At 40.9% G+C, this 23185-nt stretch overlaps 1 protein-coding gene across 1 annotated transcript in view; it reads left to right on the forward strand.

Annotated features, from left to right (window-relative positions):
- M1ap (meiosis 1 associated protein) overlaps positions 1-23185 on the forward strand; it is a gene marked incomplete at its 5' end in the record, with an annotated part of 77642 nt that overhangs the window by 38045 nt on the left and 16412 nt on the right. Inside the window, 3 exon segments of the mRNA XM_005385475.2 lie at positions 11426-11599; positions 15944-16106; positions 16808-16949. Of these exon segments, the coding sequence (XP_005385532.1) occupies positions 11426-11599; positions 15944-16106; positions 16808-16949 (479 nt within the window).

Below are 23185 nucleotides of genomic sequence, written 5' to 3' on the forward strand. Positions count from 1 at the left end.
GAACTTGCAACAATCCTCCTGCCTCAGCCTCCCAAATGCTAGGATTACAGGCGTGTGCTACCAACCCTGGCTCAATCATGATATATTTTTGATAGATTAAAAATCTCACTATGAAAGGTAAACTCAAACTTTTAGAGGAAATGATGTAAGAAAAGCTTTATGACCAAGGGTGGAAGGAAGGAGGAAAGATTTCCTAAGTGAGTTGTAAAGTTTGCTAACCATAAAATAAAATATTGATAAATATCACTATATTAAAGTTAAGAATTTTGAAAATAAATAAATGCACCACAGCTACATATAACAATATGGATCAATTCTCTCAATATTGAAAAGAAAGAAGATAATGAAAGGTGTATGTATAAGATGAAACTTCTTTAAAAATCTGAAGCAGATTTGGCGCATGACTGTAATCCCAGCACTTAGGAAGCTGATGCAGGAGGATCGTTGTGAGTTCAAGACCAGCCTAGGCTACGAAGTGAGCTCAAGGCCAGCCTGAACTGCATAATAAGACCTTGTCTCAAAAAGACACACACAAAAAAAAACATAGTAAGTAAAGTGTTATTTAAGATAATAAACTACTTTTAAAAGAAAATTAATAGTAAAAAACAAAATGCAGCATGGCAAGGTTTCCTCTGGAGATCAGGGAAGCCATACAGATATCTTACTGGTATTGACAATAATTCTGCATTTTAAGTTAAACAAAAGAATTCACATGAGTCCATTTTGTTGTTATATATTGTATGTCATAACGTATATATTGTATGTCTTCATTTACCTATAATAAAAATTTTATAATAGCATCTAAAGAACGGCTAAGTAATAAATATGCTGAAACTAAAAAGACCACTGTAACCAATATGCTTTGAAATCCAGAGGACATCTGTCCAGGATGACAGCAGTCTGCACTCATTGGGTATATACGTCTTTCAGGCAGTTACAAATCAACCTAACGATGCTGTCAACCAGCCTACATTTCTCAGCCATGTACCAAGGGTATCAGGTTCCCTTTGTAAGTGCTCACAATCCATCTGTTTAACATTTCCTCTTGGAGTTTGTCAGGGATCGATGTCAAACTCCTTTGGAAAGGTATTTTATCCATATGTGTTCTCAGGAAACACCAAATGTTAACAGGCAAAGGAAAGAAGATAAAAGATTCACTGCTTCTTCAAGGAATCCAGGGAGAACTGGGGGGCGGGGGAGTCCCTTCTATGCTTCAGTGCAATTGTCAAGTTCCAGATGTTGATTTTACTCCTTTCAGTATCTTAGAAAATAGACCAGAAACACAGCTGTTCATTGAGTTTGTCTTTGATAACAGCATTAGTCACTTCCCTGTGATAGTAAGACTAAACCAGAACAACTATTATTTATTAACTAAAGATTTTTAACACACAGAGCTTTGCTTATTTCATTAACAGAAGCCATGGTCTCAGAAAAATAGCAACTATCTCTGTTTATAGTTAAATAATACATTAGAGTTCAGCAGAAAATCTAAAGTTATTGAAAATTGAGATTTTACAAACCTTTTTTTTTTTTCTGGTACTGGGAATCAAACTCAGGACCTTGCACTTGCCAGGTAGGCACTTGTACCACTGAGCCATATCCCCGGCCCTGAAAATTGAGATTTTAAAAATTTTCCTCATCATTTTAATTGAGAAATAAGTTACATACCATAAGTTGTATCTAGAGAGTACAAGTCAATGAGTGTTTGTTTGTTTGTTTATTGTCTTTTTGAGACAGGGTTTTACTCTGCAGTTCAGGCTGACCTTGAACTCACTTTGTAGCCCAGGCTGGCCTTGAACTCAGGGATCCTCCTGCCTCAGCTTCCTGAGTACTGGAATTTCAATGAGTTTTGATGGTTGTATGTGCCCACAAATTATCACCACAATCAAGATGCAAAATATTTCTGTCATACCCCAAAGATTTTTCCTGTTCCTCTATGCTCCATCCCTCCCTCCATCCCCACCATGAACCACAGCTAAGCTTTTCATTTGTAGATTAGTTTGTATTTTACATAAGTGGAATCATAATATATATTTCCTTAATGTCTACTGTTTTCATTCATATTTTGAGATTCATCCATGTTTATAAGAGTAGTTTTTTTTAACTATTGCAGAGTAGTATATTACATGAATGTCATATTTTATTTAAACATTTACAGGACATTTGCACTGTTTCCACTTTATTTGAATAAAGTTTCCAAGTATCAATATACAAATCTTTTGTGGATATATGTTTTTATTCCTTTTAGATCTTGCTTTGGTTATTATTCATCTTTTCCTGTCCATTTACTTTCAACCCATTTCTGCCTTTTTTTTTTTTACATTTGTGTCTTTGTATTTAAAGCGTATCTCCTATAAGACAGAATAAAATTTTTCTTTTTAAGACAGAATGAATTGAGTCTTGCTTTTATCCATTCTAGTAATCTCTGGGTCCTATTTGTTTTGGGTTTGTTTGTTTGTTTTCCGGTCAGATTTTATTGGTACTTTTTTATTGGTACTTTTTTTGAGACAGGGTCTCCCTATGCAGTTCAGGCTGGCCTTGAGCTTACTTTGTAGCCCAGTCTGTTCTTGAACTTGCAATGATCCTCCTGCCTCAGCCTCCCAACTGCTGGGATTACAGACATGCGCCACCATGCCTGGCTTTATTGGTAGATGTTAGATATACATAAGGATCACATTTACTGTAGAGAATTTGTACCAGTACATGATATACCTTGAGTCTTTTTTTCCCATCCCTCTACCCTCCCTTCAACCCCTCCTCACCTCCCTATTTACAAAAGCTTTGTTTCCATTTTTTCCTTCTTTTCTCATTTTTTTTAACTTTTCCTTTCTTTCCTCCCACCCCACCCCCTTGTTTCTCTCCCCCTTTGAACATTTTTTCCTATTTCACAATACTTATTATACATTTTGATTATTATTTACACTTTGACTTTCTCACACCAGAGGAAAAATGAAGTGTTTACATGTGTGTTCTGGGTCTTATTTGTAATGTATAGTCCATTAACATTTACTTTATTAATGAGGTTGGATTTCTATCTAACCATTTTACTTTTGTTTTCTCTGGTTTTTGGTAGTGGTGGGGTTCATCTTTATTTCCATGCTTTACTGCTTTCTTTAGAGTTATTTAAAAAAAATTTTTTTGAAACAAGATCTCCCTGTGTAGTTCAAGCTGGGCTTGATCTCACTAAGTAGCCCAGGCTAGCCTCAGACTCATGGTGATCATCCTGCCTCAGCCTCCTAAATGCTGGGATTACAGTAAATTTTTAATTTTAGAATTCTATTTCCATCTTTCCATTCAATAAGCTATTCATATTTACATTATTTTTAGCAGCTTCTCTAGGGATTATATTATGTATCTCTTTTTTTTTTTTTTGTATGGGGCATCAAACTCATGTTAGGGCAGGTCATTCTCTTGGCTCTCATGGGTATTAAGAAGGAAACCCCTTGGTGTGGTTCTCTGGGTCGGCCCAGCAGATTTCTTGCCTTCCCCGCCCCGGTTCCCCCCTCATTCAGTCTTCTGGAGAATCCACTTCCCTGCTGTCTTCCGCTACCACAATCCCTGTGGAAACGTTTCTTCTCAATCAGTGTTTCAGTTTTGCACTGCAACTTACTTTACACACTCTTTTTACAGAATACATAATCCCTGCAGAAAAAAGACACTCTTTAAATGCCTTCTAAGTCTAGTGTTTCCCAGGTCAAATAACATTTTAGATTTTGGTGTATCTCAATCACTAGTGATGCTCTCCTGCATACTGACTTTTTTTTTTTTAATAAAATAAAAATAGAACTTTTTTATTTTGGCATATTTTTGTTTGTTTGTTTGTTTGGCTTTTTGAGACAGGGTCTCACTATGTTGGATAGCATGGCCTTGAACTCACCACTAAGCCCAGACTGGCTCTGAACTCACAGCAACCCTCCTGTCTCAGCCTCCCAAGTGCTGGGATTACAGGTGTTCACCATTATGCCTGGCAAAAAAAAAAAATAGAACTATAGATAAAATATATTTCCTTACAACTCTGAGCACATACTTTATTGAAAACTTCTCATCAAAAAAAAAAGAAAGAAGGAAAAATAATTGGCATGGCTTTCAGTTCACATCTGGGTAGACAGCTGGATAGCAGCTTTGTAATCTTCCATCCCTTATAGTTGCATGGTGCTTTAAAGTACTCTGATTTCAGGTATCAAGTATCAGCATTCTATACTCCAATAAACCCTTAGCCTAGGTATCAGTATCATTCCCTCTTTACAGATGGAGAAATTGAGCTTAGAGAAAAGAAGTGACTAGCCTGAGGTCACGAGAATGTAAGCAAAAGTCTGACTGCAGTAAGTTTTCTGTTCAGTGCAGCATTTACTGAGCTCCTGTTACATAGCAGACACCAAGCTAGTGCTTGGCTCCAGAAGTGGGTAAAGGCTGTCTGGTGCCCTCAGGCTCTTTCTCTGTCTCTGTTACCCTCCCTTCCCTAGCCAGGGCATTCTTTCCTCCACGTGCAGCATCTCCTCTCTGGGATGACCAGGAAAGGGCAAGTCATCAAATCAGAACTAGGACCGGCTGTCAGGGAGCAGTACTTCTGGGGCCTCGGAGCTATGGGGATACAGTGTAGTGTCTCCCATAGGGCAGTTCCCACTTGTGCCCCCTTACAACACACAAACCAAATTTCTCTGAAAACTTTTCATTTCCCAATTCATTGGGGTTTTGAGGGGGGTTTGTTGTTGTTGTTGTTGTTTTGTCTGTTTTTGAGACAGGGTCTCACTATGCAGTTCAGGCTGGCCTTGAGCTCACTTTGTAGCCCAAGCTGGTCTCAAACTCACAACAATCTTCCTGCCTCAGCCTCCCGAGTACTGGGATTACAGGCATGCGCCACCACACCCGGCTTCCCAATTCATTGTTTACAAATGGCTAAAATATTATGTATGAAATTAAGCTAAACACTATCTCAGCTAGAAGGGTCTACTATGGTCTATTATTCTCCCAAAACTCATATGTTGAAACCTAATCACAAATGTGACTGGAGTAGGAGGTAATTAGGTCCTGAAGGGGGTGAGGCCCTAGTGAACAAGGTTCATTCCCTTATAAAAGAATCCTGTTTCAAAATAAAAAATAAGAAGGAGCTGGGGATGCACTTCAGTAGGAAGGCCCTGGTTCAATTCCCAGTACCGTGGCGGGGGACAGAACACAGAGAGCCAAATATGGTGGCACACACTGGCAATCCCAGCACCCTGAGAGGCTGAGCCAGGAGGATCACAAGCTCAAGCCTAGCCTGGGCAACTTAGGAGTTTAGTGATGCCCTATCTCAAAATTAAATTTTTTTTAAAATCTAAATGCTGGGAATGTAGCTTAGTGCAAAGGCACTGAGTTCAATCTCTATTATAGGCAAAAAAAAAGAAAAAGTCCTGATGAAGTTTGTTTGCCACCTCCACCATGAGAAGACACAAAAAGATTTTGGCCTGGAAACCAACAAATTCACCAGACATTGGATGCCCTGGCATCTTGATCTTGAACCTCCATGGCTCCACACTGAGATAAATAAATTTCTGGGTTTTGGGGTTGTTGGTTTTTTTTTTTTTTTTTTTGTCTTTTTTTTGAGACCAGGTCTTGCTATGCAGTTCAGGCTGTCCTTGAATTCACTTTGTAGCCCAGGCTGGTCTCACATTCGCAACAGTCCTCCTGACTCAGCCTCCCGAGTGCTGGGGTTACAGGCGGGCACCACCATGCCAGGCAAATTTCTGGTTTTTTAGAAGCCATTAGTTTATAGTGTTTTTATTATAGCAGTTCAGATGTTCTAAGGCAGGGCCCAGGGTTCCCTAGTTTGTCAGTAATGATCTAAATCATCCACTGTGAGCCAGCATTATTTCAATCTTTAGTTAACAGTTAAGTCTCATTTTAGCTCACCATAGGCTGTACTAGCTTGACAAGGGGCGTATAGCTGGGTAACTTCTAACTGGAACTCTCTCAGTGGCAAACCAGCCTGGGAAAGAGGCATGCGCACTGCACACAGAGGTGACTCTGCCTGAGCTCCGCCCGTGGAATTCCCAGACACCTCTCTCCTCTCCCACAACCCTCCACCACCACGCCACAGGGAAACGCGCTGGGAGAGCTGGGCTGAAACCCGTGTGCACCACAGCAGCTGGAGCACGGTGCACCCTCAGACAGTATTTTTAAAATGCTAATTCAAAAACTGTTGAGGAGCAAATTGCTGCAAAGAAAAATAGCAAGGAAAAGGAGCATTGGATCAGCTCTGTTCCAATTTTGGACACTTCCTGAACCTAACCAAGCCTTGCAGTAAGGGAAACCACCCTTCTTCAAGGCAAGGGTGCTGATGCGTTGCTACACAGGCAAGCTCCTTTGAGAGTCTCGTCCTTCCCCCCAGCACCTTAGCGGAATCCTCTCTCTTACTGTGTTTCAGCCTTCTTGCTGTTCCTCCAGCACACCAAGCTCATTCCCACCTCAATACCTTGAATTTCCTTGTCTCCCTATAAGGAGCAGTCTTCCCACAAATGTTTGCGTGGCTCATGTCGCTTCATTCAAGTCTCTGTTCAACTATCACATTTTTTAAGGGTATTTCCCTAGCCAGCCAAGCTGAAACTCTCTCTGTGTCTGTCTGTCTGTCTTCTTCTCTCTCTTATCTTTTTGCTCTATTTTTCTTCATATTATCTAATATTATTTGCACTCATATGCTTTGTTTGCTTATTGTTTGTTCTCCCACTACACCGTAAGCCATAAAAGCAACTGAAGTGTATTTTTTTTTTATTTATTTATTTATTTATTTATTTTGGTACTGAGAATTTAACTCAGGACCTTGCATTTGCCAGGCAGGCATTTGTGCTGCTGAACTATACCCCCAGCCCTAAATTGTATTTTAATGACATCAGTCAATGCCTGGCTCATAAAAGGTACCAAATTAAATACTGTTTAAATGGCAGATGAGTGAAAGAATTGATGAATAAGCGAATAAATGAATGAGTGAATGACAACAGTATTCTCCCTGAGAATAAATTCTCAGTACTATAAACTTCCTCTTTTTGTTATAATTCTTGTGATGTTTTAACTCTGTTGTAGCTGGGGGCCCCAGAATAAAGATCACCACTTAGTCTATTCCTGCAGTTCTCTTCACTGAATCCATAGGATAATAATGACCCCATGCCTTCCACCTTTTTCCCACAGTTCAAACACTATCTCCACAAATTGGGCAAATATGCTCAGAAAGATAAGCTAGACTTCCCCAGTGATGTGAGCTGCTGGAGAGTATCCTCATGTTGCATGGGTATGAGCACGGCGGTTGAATCGCTGAGCATAGTTGTTTTAAGTAAGCTTTATTTGCCTGGTTACTGATCCTAGTCAATATACTGTAGCTATTCCTCTACTGAGTAGACAATGCTGATTGTACACTGACCAAGACAGGCTAAGACACTGTAACTGCATAGTCTTTATAGTGGACATGGACATTTGGGGGTGGTCATAGAGCTTGTTTGAGATTCTGATAAAAGTTAAGGGCTTATCCCCTTCACCTACCCCAAATACACCGATACACACAGAGATGAAATTGCACACAATTTCAGAGGGATCCCCAAACCCATAAAGCCCATCCATGATGCCCAAGGACAGGTCATGTGACAGTTAGGTATTGGAAAGGAAGAGGTCTGCTCTCTAGAGCACAGCCTTTATGAGACTAAGTAAAATGTGCAGAACTGAGCAGGAGCTCCATTTTCCTGATCCTCTACTTTAGACACTGTATGTCAGGAGAGCAATGCAGCCATTGTACATGCACACAGAGAATCCCCTTTCACATACACTTCAGTTGTGAAACCCTGTCTTGGGGTTTCTTCTGAGAGTGCCTGCGTTAGACATTGCCTGATTTCAGTCATTTGGCTTTCTTAATTTTTCTCATTATTACGGCCCTTCCACACGCGCTTCAAAAGAGCTCAGTGAAGAATGTCTCTGCCTGTGACCACATGGGGGCAGGGTAAGTCCAAAGATTGCATCCTGTCTCTACAACTGCAGTGACCCAGGCCTTCCTCACTAGACAGGGTTACTCAGAAACTCAGAGCCACCCTTCTAAGGCCAGCCTGAACTACATAGGGAGATCCTGTCTCAAATTGAAACAAATAAACAGAAAAGTAAAGCGTTCCGGTTTATACATTAGCTTTCAGTGTGAATAATATGAGCCTGTCCCTGAAAGAATGCTCTCTTTCAAGACTTCCAAACTTGAAGCACACCTCCGTGATCATGTGAGAATTTTTTCAAAGGAAGAAGCTCTGCTCCGTGGATCTTCCAAGAATGTGTAGGTTAAGAAATTAGAAAGAACTTCAGGAAAGTTGATGGATATCAGCAGAGAACAGTGCCTGCCTGCCTGTGTGCCTGCCTGCATGCCTGCCCGGCCATCTGAGAAGTGAGGCACGGTTTTCCTTCATACAGATGCTATATGTTCAGGACTGGCTCTCCAGGAAGTCACTTTTGTTGGCATCCCGTCAGAGAACTACTCACCTCCCAAGCTCAAAATTAAGGGTATGGCAGAGTATTTCGGGAAGTGAGCCACAACCACCATAATCACCAAGAAGAGCAGAGAGAACACAGGCGTCTCTGTAGGGACACACGCCTGATCTAGCGCTCCTTCTCTGAGCCACACTTTCAGAGGACCTGCCAGTGTGTGCCCCTATCGCTTCCCTTCTCTGTGCTCCATTTCTGGCCAGCCCTCTCCCGCTGCAATGGACACGTTCATCCTCTGGATATGCCAATGCCATCGATAAGGTTATAGCCAAATCTCACTGTAGTCAATAAGCCATCCTGTATTCTTAAAATGGTCTATTTTTCATTAACCTTACCACTCTGTGTTGATTTTATAGTTTAACTATCTGAGGAAACCCAAGTTTTTATTTCCAGATTCTTAATAGTAGATAACTGTGCTTTATTCCCTTACACGGCCCATGGTAAGAATTTCTAATCTCTTTTTTTTTTTTTTTTTTTGGTACCAGGAATCAAACTCAGGACCTTGGGTTTACCAGGCAGGCACTTGTGCTGCTGAGCTATATCCCCGGCCCAGAATTTCTAATCTTCTAACCTTTACCTTCTTTCTCTTCGCTAGCATTCTATCATGTGAACTCTAAGCAACTGTTTCTAAGCAACTTTGTAAGCTCATTTGCTCAATTACATTCTTTAAATTCCATAACTACCCTCTTTTGCTTCGGTATTTTTGCCTCACTGAAGAGAAACTCAGTTCCATACCTGCTACTCAAGTCAAAGTCCAGGCAACAGCTCAGAAATATTAAAGTACTTGTTTTGCCTGTGACAAAACAAGATTCATGTAATTTTTTAAAAGTTACTTCCCTTTACTTGCAAAGTGCGTTTCTCTGGCAATGGCTTTGTATTTATCACTATGCATCCTAAAATATAATGAGGCAGATGAGAAACAGAGGGGGAATGGCCAAGAATAATTTTGCTTTATAAATTCCTTAAGGACAAATAGTGTCACACATATCTGGTAGAACAAATGAAATAACTAGTTATCTAATGAATCTTCATAACTATCAATGGGAGACAGTGTTTTAATCATTCTGGCCATAGAGATGCATTTGGAGCTCCCCTTTCAGTCTCAGGATAAGTCATTAAATATGACATGAAGTCACCCAAGTCTCCTCACACCTCGCCTGTGTTGGGACTGAAGCCCCTTTGTTCTCCGTGGAAAGTCTGCCACCTCTACCAACTTGTCCTCAGGAATGTTGTTCTAGAAATAAACCAGCCTTCTTTCTGGGGCTCATGAGTCATACACAGAAGTTAATTCATGAGAACAACTGGGTTTTCTTAGGCTCATTGTAAATGTATTTCAGAGAGTCCCTCATGATGGAAAACATCGGGATTCTCCTTGCTTTCTTTCCAGCTCTTACCTCATTTTCTTTGTGCTTTCTCCACCACCTTATATTTGGCTTTTGCTGACAACCTTTACCTGCAGACCCAGGCCCCAAGGCCAGAGCTAGTGCTGTCCAAAGCCAGAAGTACACTAGCAAAGCCTTGTTACCGCACCTACTCAGTACCACTCGCTCAGATTTGGAATTAACTCCAGAATTTTTTTTTTTTGTACCGGAAATCGAACTCAGGACCTTGTGCTTGCCAGGCAGGTACTTGTGCTACTGAGCTATATCCCTGGCCCCTCAGATTTGGAATTAAATCACACTCCACCAGAACATCTCCATTCTCTTTGCCACTAGCCACATTGTGAGACAGTCTGCCAATGGAAAACTTTATAATCTGTACCACAAGGGGCTGGGGATTTAGCTCAGCGGCAAAGTGCCTGCCTGGCAAGCACAAGGTCGTGAGTTCAGTTCCTGGTACAGGAGAAAAAAAAAAAATCTGTACCACAAGGTGGGACCCACTAGTCCACTTTTTCATTTCCTTAAAATTCAATTGATGACAAAAATAATAATTAAAGATAATGATTTAGTGTAAAACAACAACACAATGTTGAAGTTCCCATTGTTAGCTAAGTATTTAACTTGCTTTGCTATATAATTTTTGGTTGTTTTATATTCTAGAACATTTTTAAACACAAGAAATACACAATTACAATAAAACTCAAACAGTATAGAGGTATAAATAGTAGAAAGGGAACGTATTTCACACCCTGCCTCATATACACTTCCTGTCCACTGTTAGCAGTGTGATGGTAACTTCCTTTGTAAAGTGTGTTTGCGGACATTTGTGTGTACTTAGGCAGACAGTTTTATGTTCATATAAATGGAGCAATATTATATCTGTCCTGCAGTGTCCTTCACTTACTATCTCCTAATTTTCCATGCCAGAATATTTAGCTTTACTTTGTTAATAGCTCCGTAAAATTCTGTGGCTTGAGTGTGCTATCATTTATTTAAACTGTCCTATTGATGCACAGTGGAGCTACTTCTTGTTTGGTGTTTTTATTATTTGTCATTAAAATAATACTGTAATGAACATGTTTGAGTATGTCTCTTTGGGTACTAGGCTAGATATCTAGAGACACAGTTGATGTATCAAAAGGTAAACCCATTTAGTGGCCAGATGTGGTAGCATACACCTATAATCCCAGCACTCAGAAGGCTGAGGCAGGAAGATTGCTTCGAGTTCGAGGCCAGCCTGGACTACAAAGTATGAGTTCACACTGGGTGTGGTGGTGCATGCCTGTAATCCTAGCACTTGGGAGGCTGAGGCAGGAGGATCGTTGTGAGTTTGAGACCACTCTGGGCTACAAAGTGAGCTAAAGGCCAGCCTGAACTGCATAGCGAGACCCTGTCTCAAAAAGACATAAAGAGGCTGGGGATCTAGCTTAGTGGCATAAGTGCCTGCCTGGCAAGCACAAGGTCCTGAATTTGATTCCAAAAAAAAAAGGTGTATTTAAATTTTTATACTTTTCGCAACATATAATTAAACACTTTAACCATTATTTTCCTTCCTTCTACAGAGATGTCTATCCTGGGAACTGACATTGACCTTCAGACTGTAGACAATGATGTTATCAGCATGGAGATTTTCTTCAAAGCCTGGCTACATAACAGTGGAACAGACCAAGAACACATCCATCTTCTTCTTCCATCACAGTGTTTCAGCACCCTTTCCAGAACCAAGGATAATCCAAGTATAGAACCCCTAAAAGATACATCATATAGGCCAGTGATGATGAACCTCTTAGAGTTTTCAGTGATACAAACAGCCTGCAATGGCCCACGTGCCATAGGTTCCCCACCACTGACACAGGTTATGAATGTCCTTGTCTAGGACTAGGACTCTAGATTGGTGAGTCATCAGACTACAGGGAAGTTGAGGCTTGGGGATTGAATGAGCACTGAATGGGGCCATACACTGTTAGCATGAGAACAAGGACAGGAATTCTAAAAAGCGGCACAGTTAGCAAGCTGAAGCTAATTAGGCCCAGATAGTAAGGACCAATAAGTTTAGAAACAGTCTTAGACACCTCAATGATAGGGAGGCAGCCTACATTACCCAAGAACATGACAAATGACATTTTTCTCAATAGTCTCACTTTTTAATGTAATAAATATAATTGGTACCATAATTTGAGGCATCTAGTTACCTCAACAATATGAACAGGGCCTTTGGCAAGAGAAAGAGAACCACTATTAAATAGAGATCCTCTCACTGTGGAGGCACCAAATTGAAAACAAGCCAGCTACAGTGGCAAACCCAGGGAGGGCAGTAGTCACTCAAGGCTTTGTTCACAAAGCAATTCAGACAATTACTGAAACCAAGGGATGAATGCAGTGTTCTAGGCATGCCAGCAGGATCTTGGATATTGTTCTGGCTGGTAATTCTGTTTCACTAAATGGTAGGGATAAGGCTATTTCTGTTCTCCCATCCTTTTGAAGGTTCGCTCAGGACCTGGAGTGGCAAAGCTGACAGATAGGCCCATCAGTACAATCAGCCACACTGAGTTGAGGAAAGCCAATTCCCTAGGGCCCACCTCCTAAGAGAAGGGATCAAGGTTGGTCTTCTCCTTTAGGAGTGAGAGTTTGTGCCCACTTTTTTTCATTGAACAGAAGACTGGTAGTAGCTACAGAGATCATTCAGGATAAAAGGCTGAACTGTGTGTGATGTTTTCCAGACCCTTTCTCATAGGCTGTGACACGACATACTCAGGTTTCTGTGTCCTCGGAGGGCTTTTTCTTGGCCATTAGCAGTATATTTGAATTCTCTTTTCTTCCACTGTAATACAACTCTGCTGTAACCGCTATTTCTTCAGGAGAGTGAAGAGCCTTTTTAAAGTATGATTAAATAGGATTATACTTTCTTAAGACTTTTTCTTTCTAGGGATACACATCAGATCTCTGCTCCCTCCCCGAGTCAAACCTGGAAACTGGGATGCCTTTGACAGCTTAATTTGATTTTAATCTGTCTTTCCTTTGTATATCGAAATCTCCTTCCCAAGTCCTTCTTTCCATCTGGTCCCAGACTGACAATACCAATTCCTCCCTGGCCCAGCATCTGAAATTCATTTTCTATTTTCCCCTGTTAAAAGCAGCTGGCAACTTCATAAAAGAGCCAGTTTACAGTTAACATTATTGAGCCTTCCCTTGGTGGCAAGCACTGTATTAACTCCTTTACTTTCATTAACTCATTTTATCTTTACACAATACCATGAAGTTGGCACTGTTACCATATGTTATTGAAACTAAGATGCTATCAATTATAAGATAGACCACTATTTTATGTACCACTAAGAAAGAAAACATTGTCCATTAAGCATTAGAAGTATTATTTTATCCTTGTGAAGAGAGTTCTTTTAGCTTAGTTGTAAGTACTGTTAGGGTTAGAGGTCTGCCTGGACAATGGCAAGTGTAAGCCACACATAGAGATGTTGATAGAAAGTGTGTCTTTAAATCAATTAAATACAATATTGTCCCTGTTTTACACATGAGAAAACTGAGACAAAGCAATTAAACACCTTTACAGGACTGCACAGAAGATCAATAACAGAGCCAAGATTTGAAGCCATACAATTCCAGGGTACATTCTTCACACTTAGGATCACAAACATATATGCATATTTGGGTTTTTTTTTTCTTTAAACCAGAAAAAGAGCCGGGCATGATGGTGCATCCCTGTAATCCCAGTACTCAGCAGGCTGAGCCAGGAGGATCGTTGTGAGTTCGAGGCCAACCTGGGCTACAAAGTGAGCACAGGGCCAGCCTGAACTGCATAGCAAGACCCTGTCTCAAAAAGAAAAAAAAAAAAAAACAAAGAAACTAAAAGAGAAACAAAAGTTCAAAACAAGATAATAGGAAGTTAACAATCGTTAATAAATTGCATATTGTTATCTTTACATTAGTTACAGTATAAGATACCGGCATTTAATAGTGCAAACAACATTAGCACAGACCTTTCTTTCCAATGTACTAAGAGAAATTAGTAGTATAACTATCTTATATATGTAAATTTGAACTCAAGACATCTTGCAGCTACCACTGTTACATCCTCAGCCTTTTTTATTTCAAGACAGGGTCTTGTTAAGTTGCCCAGGCTGTCCTTGAACTTGCAATCCTCCTGTCTCTGCCTCCTGAGAAGTTGGGATTACAGGCATGCACCACTATGTCAAGCTCAGAAATCTATACTTTGTACATTTGGCCATTCTCAGCTCAGAGAATCAAACCAGGTCTACCCATCTCCACAGCCTTGGCTGTATCCACCACTAACCTGCTGCATGCTGGACAACTCTGAACAAAAGGGATAGAGATTCACTTCTTTCACAGGAAGGTCTGGGGCCCTCAAAGGCCAGGAACTCCTGCAGCCAGCCTTTCCTCACTGTTACATGACATCTGCCCATCATTCTAATCAGAATTTCTGTCTTCCCCCCATCTCCTCGTCCCAGGGCTTTCAGCACCAGGGTCAGAGTCAGAATGTTCATTTCCATCTGTAATCATGTTTCAGAAGTCTGCACATCTTCAAGGTTCATGTAAAACTTAAATCCAGACTCCCGTAAGCTTTTCTGCTATGGAGGTCCACTGGAATGCAGAGGCGCAGGCACAACTGGAATAAGTTCTGGGGAAATTAGACCTCTTCTCGGGCAGATATGACCTACTGAAATTATAAGCAATCACAGTTAAAATCATACTCTAGTTATCTGTTATTTTTTAAACTGATACACTACCTCACATGTGAATTTCTAGACACATGGCTCACACAAAAAAGTGAAGCAGACACAAAAGCCGTGCGCACTCCTAGTATAGGCTCTTTGGAGGAGTGTTCCTCAAATATTTACTTTGATAGATTAAAAAGCTCTCCAGCACACATCACCTGCTTCTTTGGCTGCCTAGTGCCCTTCACCCCATCTGGGGCTGTAGCACATATCAGACCAAGAGCCATCCCACCTAAAACTTAATGTCCATGTCTTCTTCACAAGACCCAGGACAGCCAGCTATATCTGCCACTCTATTTTTTCATGTTATTTCTATATTTGTTTTTACTTCATGCTGCAGTTAATCCAGTCATTGCCCAATTCCTTACCATCAATTACGAGCCTCTCACAAATATTTAACATTTTTATATTTGCAAGTTTGCTCGGTATTCAAACCAAGTATGCATTCTATTCAAAAACTTTGTAATATCAAGGATTCAAGCCTAGTGAAATACCGTATCGTACCCTGTGGCGTATGAAGATAACTTCTAGAGCAGAGGCTTAATACAGAAGACTGTAATAGTTAGATGAATAGCTCATGATCAGCCTAACAACCATCCTCAGAACTATTGTCTAAAGCTAAAGTGATGTGCTGAGGCCCAGAAGGTCCTATACTCAGATTTGGGGGGGAATTAAAAATAAGCTGTTTGGGGGCTGGGGATTTAGCTCAGTGGCACAGCGCCTGCCTGGCAAGTGCAAGGTCGTGAGTTCAATTCCCGGTACCAGGGAGAAAAAAAAAAAAGCTGTTTAAGGAACTTGTTCCTCACATAACCCTGGATGTCCCTAGAAGAGCCCACAAAGAAACAGCAGCAGTCACCTGATTGCCTGACTTCTGCTTTCCTGCTCTTCCTTGTCAGGCTCGCAGTCCTGCCAAAGCTTAGCCACAGGGAAGCACAAGAGGCAAATTTCCTTCTGTGACTACGAAAGGGCCCCTGCATATTTTGGCATTAGCTGCCTGCTTCACAAAGGACGCATGTTCCTCTCAGACTGGATTACAAGCCAGATCTCTCACCACGAGACAATTTCTCTGCCCACCCCCAGAAGAAAAACAAGAAAAATTCGTATCAGATTTAGAGAATAAGTTAACAATTGTGTACAGCTATAGACATACTATAGGTTGCAGACCAGATTTACCTTCCCAAACCAATCATATTTTCCTCTTCCCACTCTCTTGCCTCCTCCCATCCTTTGCTTGCCTGGTAGAAGTAAAATGACAGATGTTGTCTCTTAATAGCATAGCCTGAGGTACTTGTGACTCACGTCTCTCCTCCAACACTGCTTTTATTGTAGTGTGCCTGAAATGTGATCTCCAAGAGCGACTTCTCAGTCCATCCCTGCTCCCTGGTACAGCTGATGGCTCTTTGAGAATGGACGACCCCAAAGGAGACTTCAGCACTCTTTACCAGATGGCTTCCCAGTCATCAGCTTCTCATTACAAGCTCCGAGTGGTCAAGTATGATGCTAGGGAAGCTTCCCAATTCATGCAAATGCTACTCTTACTGGTTCCATGGCTAGGACATCCAGAGATTTAGGCAGGCAAGAATCAGTTCTGAGTCTGAGGTATCAATTACAAGTATAGCATGAAAAAACAAAAGTCAGGTTACCTAGCACGTGGAGACGAAAAGCACAGACGGCGGAAGAACTGTTGCAGCAGAACACTTGGCAGACTGGATGAGAATTGGAAATCCAGAAAAGTCTCTGAACACAAGCCCTTGAAAGCAAGATCAGTGGAAAGGTGTTTAACTATTCAGTCAATGTCTATGGAATGCTTACGTTTACATATCAGTACCAGAGCTCCAACTTTCAAGGAGCACACAAAGAACTTGTCCTGTCCCCTCCCATTTCTCTAAGTACTAGAATTACCACTTCCAGGAAAACCAGTTCTAGAGTAGAATTAACAGTGTTTGCAAGGGCCACTTTTATTGCTATCTAGTGCCGTAGAATGCATGCGTATATAAATTCCTGAGTTTTGAGAGTCTTCTGTGTATCAGCCACCATGTTAGATGCTGGCTTACAAAGATAAATAAATAATTCAGAGCCCCTAATCTAAAAGCTTTCACAGTGGGATGTTAGAGCTAAGTTGAATTTAAGTGGATCTGGGTAGAGATTCTAAGTATCACTTAGGAGCCTTTCTCTGTCTCATTTTCTTCCCAGGGCTCTGAAATCTAGTGGGTTCTGCGAGTCGTTGACATATGGGCTTCCTTTCATCCTGAGACCCACGAGCTGCTGGCAGCTGGACTGGGATGAGCTGGAGACAAATCAGCAGCATTTTCATGCTCTGTGTCACAGCCTGCTAGTGAGTACCCTTGTGCCCAGGTGAGAGTGTTTAAATACAAACCACAGAGAAGCAACAGATAATCCTTCCCTAATCCCAGATCTGTCTCAACCATCAAGAGGACAGAAAAACTGGAAATATTCTGAAAATTGGAGTAAATATCACTTTCTTTTGTCGATATAGTGTTATAGAGAATAAGTCCTAAATTAAGTTATATAGTACTAAATTTATTTATTTATCTTTTTTTTTAGACAGGGTCTTGCTACATAATTCAGGCTGGCTTACACTCACTATGTAGCCCAGGCTAGCCTCAAACTCATGGTGATCCTCCTGTCTCAGCCTCCTGAGTGCTGGAACTATAGGCATGCACCACCACACCTGGTCTATAGTACTAATATTAAAATCCCTTATTTTGTAAGGTTAGCATTCAAATAACAGGGTTGGGGATATAGCTCAGTGGCACAAGTGCCTGCCTGGCAAGTGAAAGGTCCTGATTTCAATTCCTAGGACCAAAAAACCAAAAACAAAAACATTCAAATAACAACAGAAATTTTTCCATAAATAATGATGTTTTCAGACCTACTTGTGCACACCTGTCATTCCAGCACTCAGAAGGCTGAGGCAGGAGGGTTGCCATGAGTTTGAAGCCAGTCTGGGCTACAAAGTGAGTTCAAGGTCAAGGCCTGGCTGAACATAGCAAGACCCTACCACAAAAAAAAAAAAAAAAAAAACCTTACTTCTTAACACTGTGCCAGACTGTATGGTTTATTTAAATGAAGAGCCCTTGGTCTATAATAGACAATGTGCTAAGGCTAGTATATATATTAGACACAGATATTATCTATGACCTCAAAATCTTATTCTCTTAATGGAAGAGACAGAATATGCACATACATATTCTTAATTATGACAAGTTTATTTTTCCTTTTTTATTAGTATATGTTTGCAATACATAATAAATATGTCCATCATAGGGAATTGGTGCATATACATATCACATGTTGATCTGCTTGTATTTCTCTTTTCCCTCCCTCACTGTAACAAGTTTATAAAGAGAAAGTAGAGGCTGCTATAAGAGAGCCTGTCTGTGGAAGAGACAGTCACACTGAGACCTGCACCATGAGTGGGATTAGCCAGGTGAAAGGTGGCAGGAAGAGCACCCAGGTACAGGGAAAGGCATATGCAAATACCCCAGGTCTGGAAAGAGCTGAGAGAAAAACCAAGAACAGAAAAAGCATTGTGCAAGCTAAAAGAAAGAAGGCTAGGTTATCGCTCAGTGGTAGAGCATTTTTGTACTGTGTACAAGGTTTTGGGTGGATCCCCAGCACTGAAGGAAAAAAAGAAGGAGGGAAAGGAGGAGGAGGAGAAAAAGAAGAGCCATTGTGACTGAAATATGGAGCAGGGCGGAAGATGGGCAGAAGGTGGGGCTGGATAGGAAAGGAGGAGTCAAATCTTGCAAATCTTTGTAGGCCAGATTAAAGACTTTGGACTTTGAGCAGAAAAAGAAATCATGAAAAATGACGTCATCTATTTAAATTGGGGGGGGTTTGTTTGTTTAGTTTTGTTTTGTTTTGTTTTAAGGCATCGTCTTGCTCTGTAATTCTGGCTGGTCTTGAATTCACTATGTATCCCAGGCTGACCTTGAACTCATGGCAGTCCTCCTGCTTCAGCCTCTTGAATGCTGGAATTACAGCCCAATGGCGCCCAATGGCGATTTAAGTTCTTAAAATACTACTTGGTCAGATACAAGAATGGTAATAAGAAATTACAGCCCAGTGGTGCCGAATGGCGATTTAAGTTCTTAAAATGCTACTTGGTCAGATACAAGAATGGTAACAGGAAAATAAAGTGGAGAGGGTATTACAATAGCGTAGGCAGGTGACAATGATGGCTTGGACTAGAATGCTGGAAGACAAGAAAACAACTAATAGAGAAATACAGTAGAGACAGAATTATAAGAACTTGGTGAAAGATTGGATGTGGGTAAAAGAGGAAGTATCAAATAACTGCTTGGTCTCTGACTTGAACAAACAGACGGATGACAGTCCCCGAAATGAAAACAAAAGAGTACAAACACATGTGAAGGTAATGCAATGCTTAGAAATTAAAATGAGACAACTGCAAGTAGAAGCCAAGGACAGATACAGAACAAGGTTTTGACTTAATAGGGTATGGGTGACCAGAATGGCCCAGCACTGCCTCTTCATGACTATCAGAAGCAGACTTCTTTTCCTGTTTCAAAGCCCACGCTCCCTTTTAGGAGCCACCCATTGAGTTCCTGTTTCCTATCTGAAGAACACGCACCTCCTGACTTTGCAAAACAGAGACATCAGACCAGTTCTGAATGTCAGCGCCCAACAGCTCAGGTTACTATTTACTCTACCCAGTTCCTGAGAATCTTGGAGATGATACATCACTCGGCAGGAATTTCTCTCAAGTGGCTTCAGTACATTCAGTACATGATATTTTAAACAAATATTTTGGTGCACTGCCGGAGGGGATATACATTTTCTGTTAAAAGATACCCATCAACACTTTTGTCGAGAATATATCTCAAGAAAACAGAAAAGGGAGCAAAGATATGTATACAGAATGTTCTTCTCAGTGTTATTTACAATGGTAAAAAAAAAATTGGCCACAACCTAAATGTCCCAAACAGAGGAATGTTAAATCTAAGTAGGAGAAAGCTTATAGGAACTATAATTCAGCCAAGCAATGAAATATTATGTAGCCATTACTGACCACTATATACCAGGCACTTGTGATGCAGAGACCTTTTTTTTTTTTTTTTTTCAATACTAGGGATTGAACCCAGAATCTTCAAACTGAGCTACATCCCCAGCCCTTTTTAGTTTTATTTTGAGACAGGGTCTCACTAAGTCCCTATGTTGCCCAGCTGGGCTCAAACTTGCAGCCTTCCTGTCTCAGCCTCCCCTATCTCAGCCTCCCAGAGTGGTAAGAGTACAGGCATCCTCCACCATGCCAGAGTGACCTCATCTTTATTATTCTTCTCTTGCTTTTTTGCCTCATTTAATCCTCAGCGTACTCTAAGGTAGAGATTGTTATGCCTATTTTTACAGATGGAGACGGTTAAGCCCTAAAGAAACCAAGTGACTTAGCAAATGTCACACAGCTAGCAAAGTGGCCGAGTCAGAATGTGAGCCTAGTGTATTTTTTTGTTTTTTGGCTTTTTTTTTTGTTTTGTTTTTTGGTAGTGGTGGTGGTGGTAGTGATGTTTTTTGTGATTTTTTTTTTTTTTTTTTGGGGAATTTTTGTTTTTTGTTTGTTTGGGATGGCTTGGTTTTGGAGGGTTAGGTTGGGTTTTGTTTTGTTTTGTTCTGTTGGTGGTGGTTGTAGTATTTTGAGACAAGAGTCTCACTTTGTAGTCCACACTGGCCTTGAATTCACAATCCTCCTGAAGTAGTCTCCCAAGTGCTGAATTGTAGTCGTTCACTCCTTAGCTCCTGGCTAAGCTATTGACTACAAAGCCCATGTTTTTAATTCTGTGAAATTCCCTACTTCAGATATATCCAGGTAATACAGACTATAACACTGAGGCTGCTTTTCCCTTTAGTTATAACCCATGCTTTCTTACTTCACTAGATCTAAACTCACTTAAAGTGGCTAAGCACCCATAACTACTTGTCTTAGTTACTTTTCTCTCGTTGCTGAGACAAAATACCTGATGCTCAGAATTAAGGAAGGAAAGGTTTATTTAGCTCACAGTTTGTGGAGGTTTCAGTCCATACTCAGCTGGCTCCAAGTCAGGGTGGCACACAGAGGGCAACCGTTCATGGCAGCAGAAGACAGCAAAAACAGCAAGAGCAAAAGGGAGGAGTGGTGGCAAGTAGCCTCTTTCCCTCCCTTACACTGTGTGCAAACTACCCACCCTAGGACAAGTGTAGCACTCACATCCATAATTCCAGCATTGTACCATGAATCAGTCATAAACTCTAGAAGCCCGCCCCATGACTGCATGAGGATTTGGGGGACATCCAGACACAAATCATAACACCACTCCTTACCCATCTTGTGCTGCTCTTCTCTCAGCTATGTTTGTCCCTCCACCACTATCCTAGTCTGGAAAAGATGGAAACAAAATAGTATTTATTTTTTTGTCTTTTTGAGATAGGATCTTGCTATGTAGGTCAGGCTGGCCTTGAGCTCACTTTGTAGCCCAAGCTGGCGTCGAATTTGCAGTGATCCTCCTGCCTCAGCCTCCAGAGTGCATGCGCCATCACTCCCGGCTCAAAATAGTATTTAAAAGGTACTTCCTTCTTGCTTTTCACATGACAACTGCAAACAGCAAAAATCTTGAATGGTAATGCGTACAAAGGGAAAAAATTTTGACAAGCTTCAGCTCATTCATTCAACAGCAGTTTCTGAGTACTTACTATGAAACAAACCTTACTTTTAACCCTATTTTTACAAGTTTGTCCTGCCTCTTTAGCTCCATCTTTGCTTTTCCGTGCTTATACTTTTTATATATTCTTTTAAAATCTGATGTCAAGATAGCTCACTAGATCACTTCCTTGCCTTCTCTTTTTCACTGTGCTCTTTCCCCTGCAGTCAACTTCTCGTTCTAACTTCTGTCTTTCTGTTAATAGCAGCACCACCATCATGTAGTCACTCGGGCTTGAAACCTCAGCCACTTCTAGCCGTCTCACTGTTTATACTCACTTCACCACGAAGTCACGGAAGTTTTCCTCTCTAAGCTGGAAGTGTCCTTCCTTTCCTGTTCTCACTGCTTGTTCTCACCAAGACTTGTGCAGAAATCTCTTCATTGGTTTCTTTTTTCTTTCTTTTTCTTTTTTTTTTTTTTTTTTTTTTTTGAGACAGGGTCTCACTACACAGTTCAGGCTGGCCTTGAGCTCACTTTGTAGTCCAGGCTGGTCTCGAACTTGCCGTGATCCTCCTGCCTCAGCCTCCAAGTGCTGGGATTACAGGAGTGCACCATCTTCATTGATTTCTATATTCCGGTCTCTCCCTCTTCTGATTTTCCCTGCACACTGGCACAATGTAAATCTTTTTGAAGCATTCCCCTATTGTGTTTGTCCATGTGTTAGTTCCCAGTCCTTCACTAAGCTCTGCCTGTTGTATCTCTAAAGTGCCTATTGCATCATTTTTTTTAACTTTTTTGAAAATGTTATTAGTATACGTTTGCAATACATGCAGTTACAGTTATCTTGGGTACCTGTATGGTTAATGGGTACCTGTGCATAATATAGCTTGTTTCTTTTTTTAAATCTCCTTGCCCTTCCCTTTCCCCTCCCTCCCTCCTCCTCTAATTCCCTTATCCCTATTTTCATTCTTGTTAATATTGGTTTTGGGGGGAGTTTTTTGTTTTGTTTTGTTTTTTTGAGACAGGGTCTTGCTATGCCGTTCAGGCTGGCCTTGAGCTCACTTTGTAGCCCAGACTGGTCTCAAACTCAAGCCATCCTTCTGCCTCAGCCTCCCGAGTGCTGGGGTTACAGGTGTGCACCACCACGCCCAGCTATAATATTGTTAATCGTAGCTCATGTTATGGTAGATGATGGTTACATTCATTGAGGTTATTAGGTTCCTGTACATGGCACAGCTTTGTTCTGTTTATTTCCCCTTCCCACCCTTATCGCCCCTTACCCTTAGTCCCTTGGACCACTTCCCTACTGCAAGAATTCTAGCCCCTTCTCCTCTTCTATCCGTCCTTTATTATACTCTTTGTTTGTGCTTTGCCTCACTCAGGTGAGAGATACCATATGATATTTAAGCTTGTGTTTCTGGTTTATTTGACTCACCATTATATTTTCCAGGTGCATCCATTTTCCTACAAATGTTTCAACTTTGTCATTCTTTAGAGCCAAGTAATATTCCATTATATGTATATAAATACCACATTTTCTTTATACAATTGTCTGGGTTTTTTTTCCAGTTGTCTGTTAATGGGTATACAGGCTGTTACCACAATTTATCCATTACAAATTGTGCTGCTATAAACATTGGTATGCATGTACCACTGTAGTATGATGTCTTACACTCTTTGGAGAAGATACCTTGAAGGGAGATAGCTGGGTAATATGGAATTTGCTTTCTTAATGATTGCCATCCTTTTCAGAGTAAGATGAAATCTTAGCATTATTTTAATTTACATTTCTTTAATGCCCAGAGATGTTTAACATTTTTTCATATACTTGTTGACCATTTGTATTTCTTCCTTTGTGGAGTGTCTGTTCATTTCTCTTGCCTGTTTTTTGACTAGGTCTTCAATTTTACGTGGT

Source organism: Chinchilla lanigera, unplaced genomic scaffold, assembly GCF_000276665.1.
Source record: "Chinchilla lanigera isolate Chin_1 unplaced genomic scaffold, ChiLan1.0 scaffold00023, whole genome shotgun sequence".
Classification (NCBI taxonomy): Eukaryota; Metazoa; Chordata; class Mammalia; order Rodentia; family Chinchillidae; genus Chinchilla; species Chinchilla lanigera.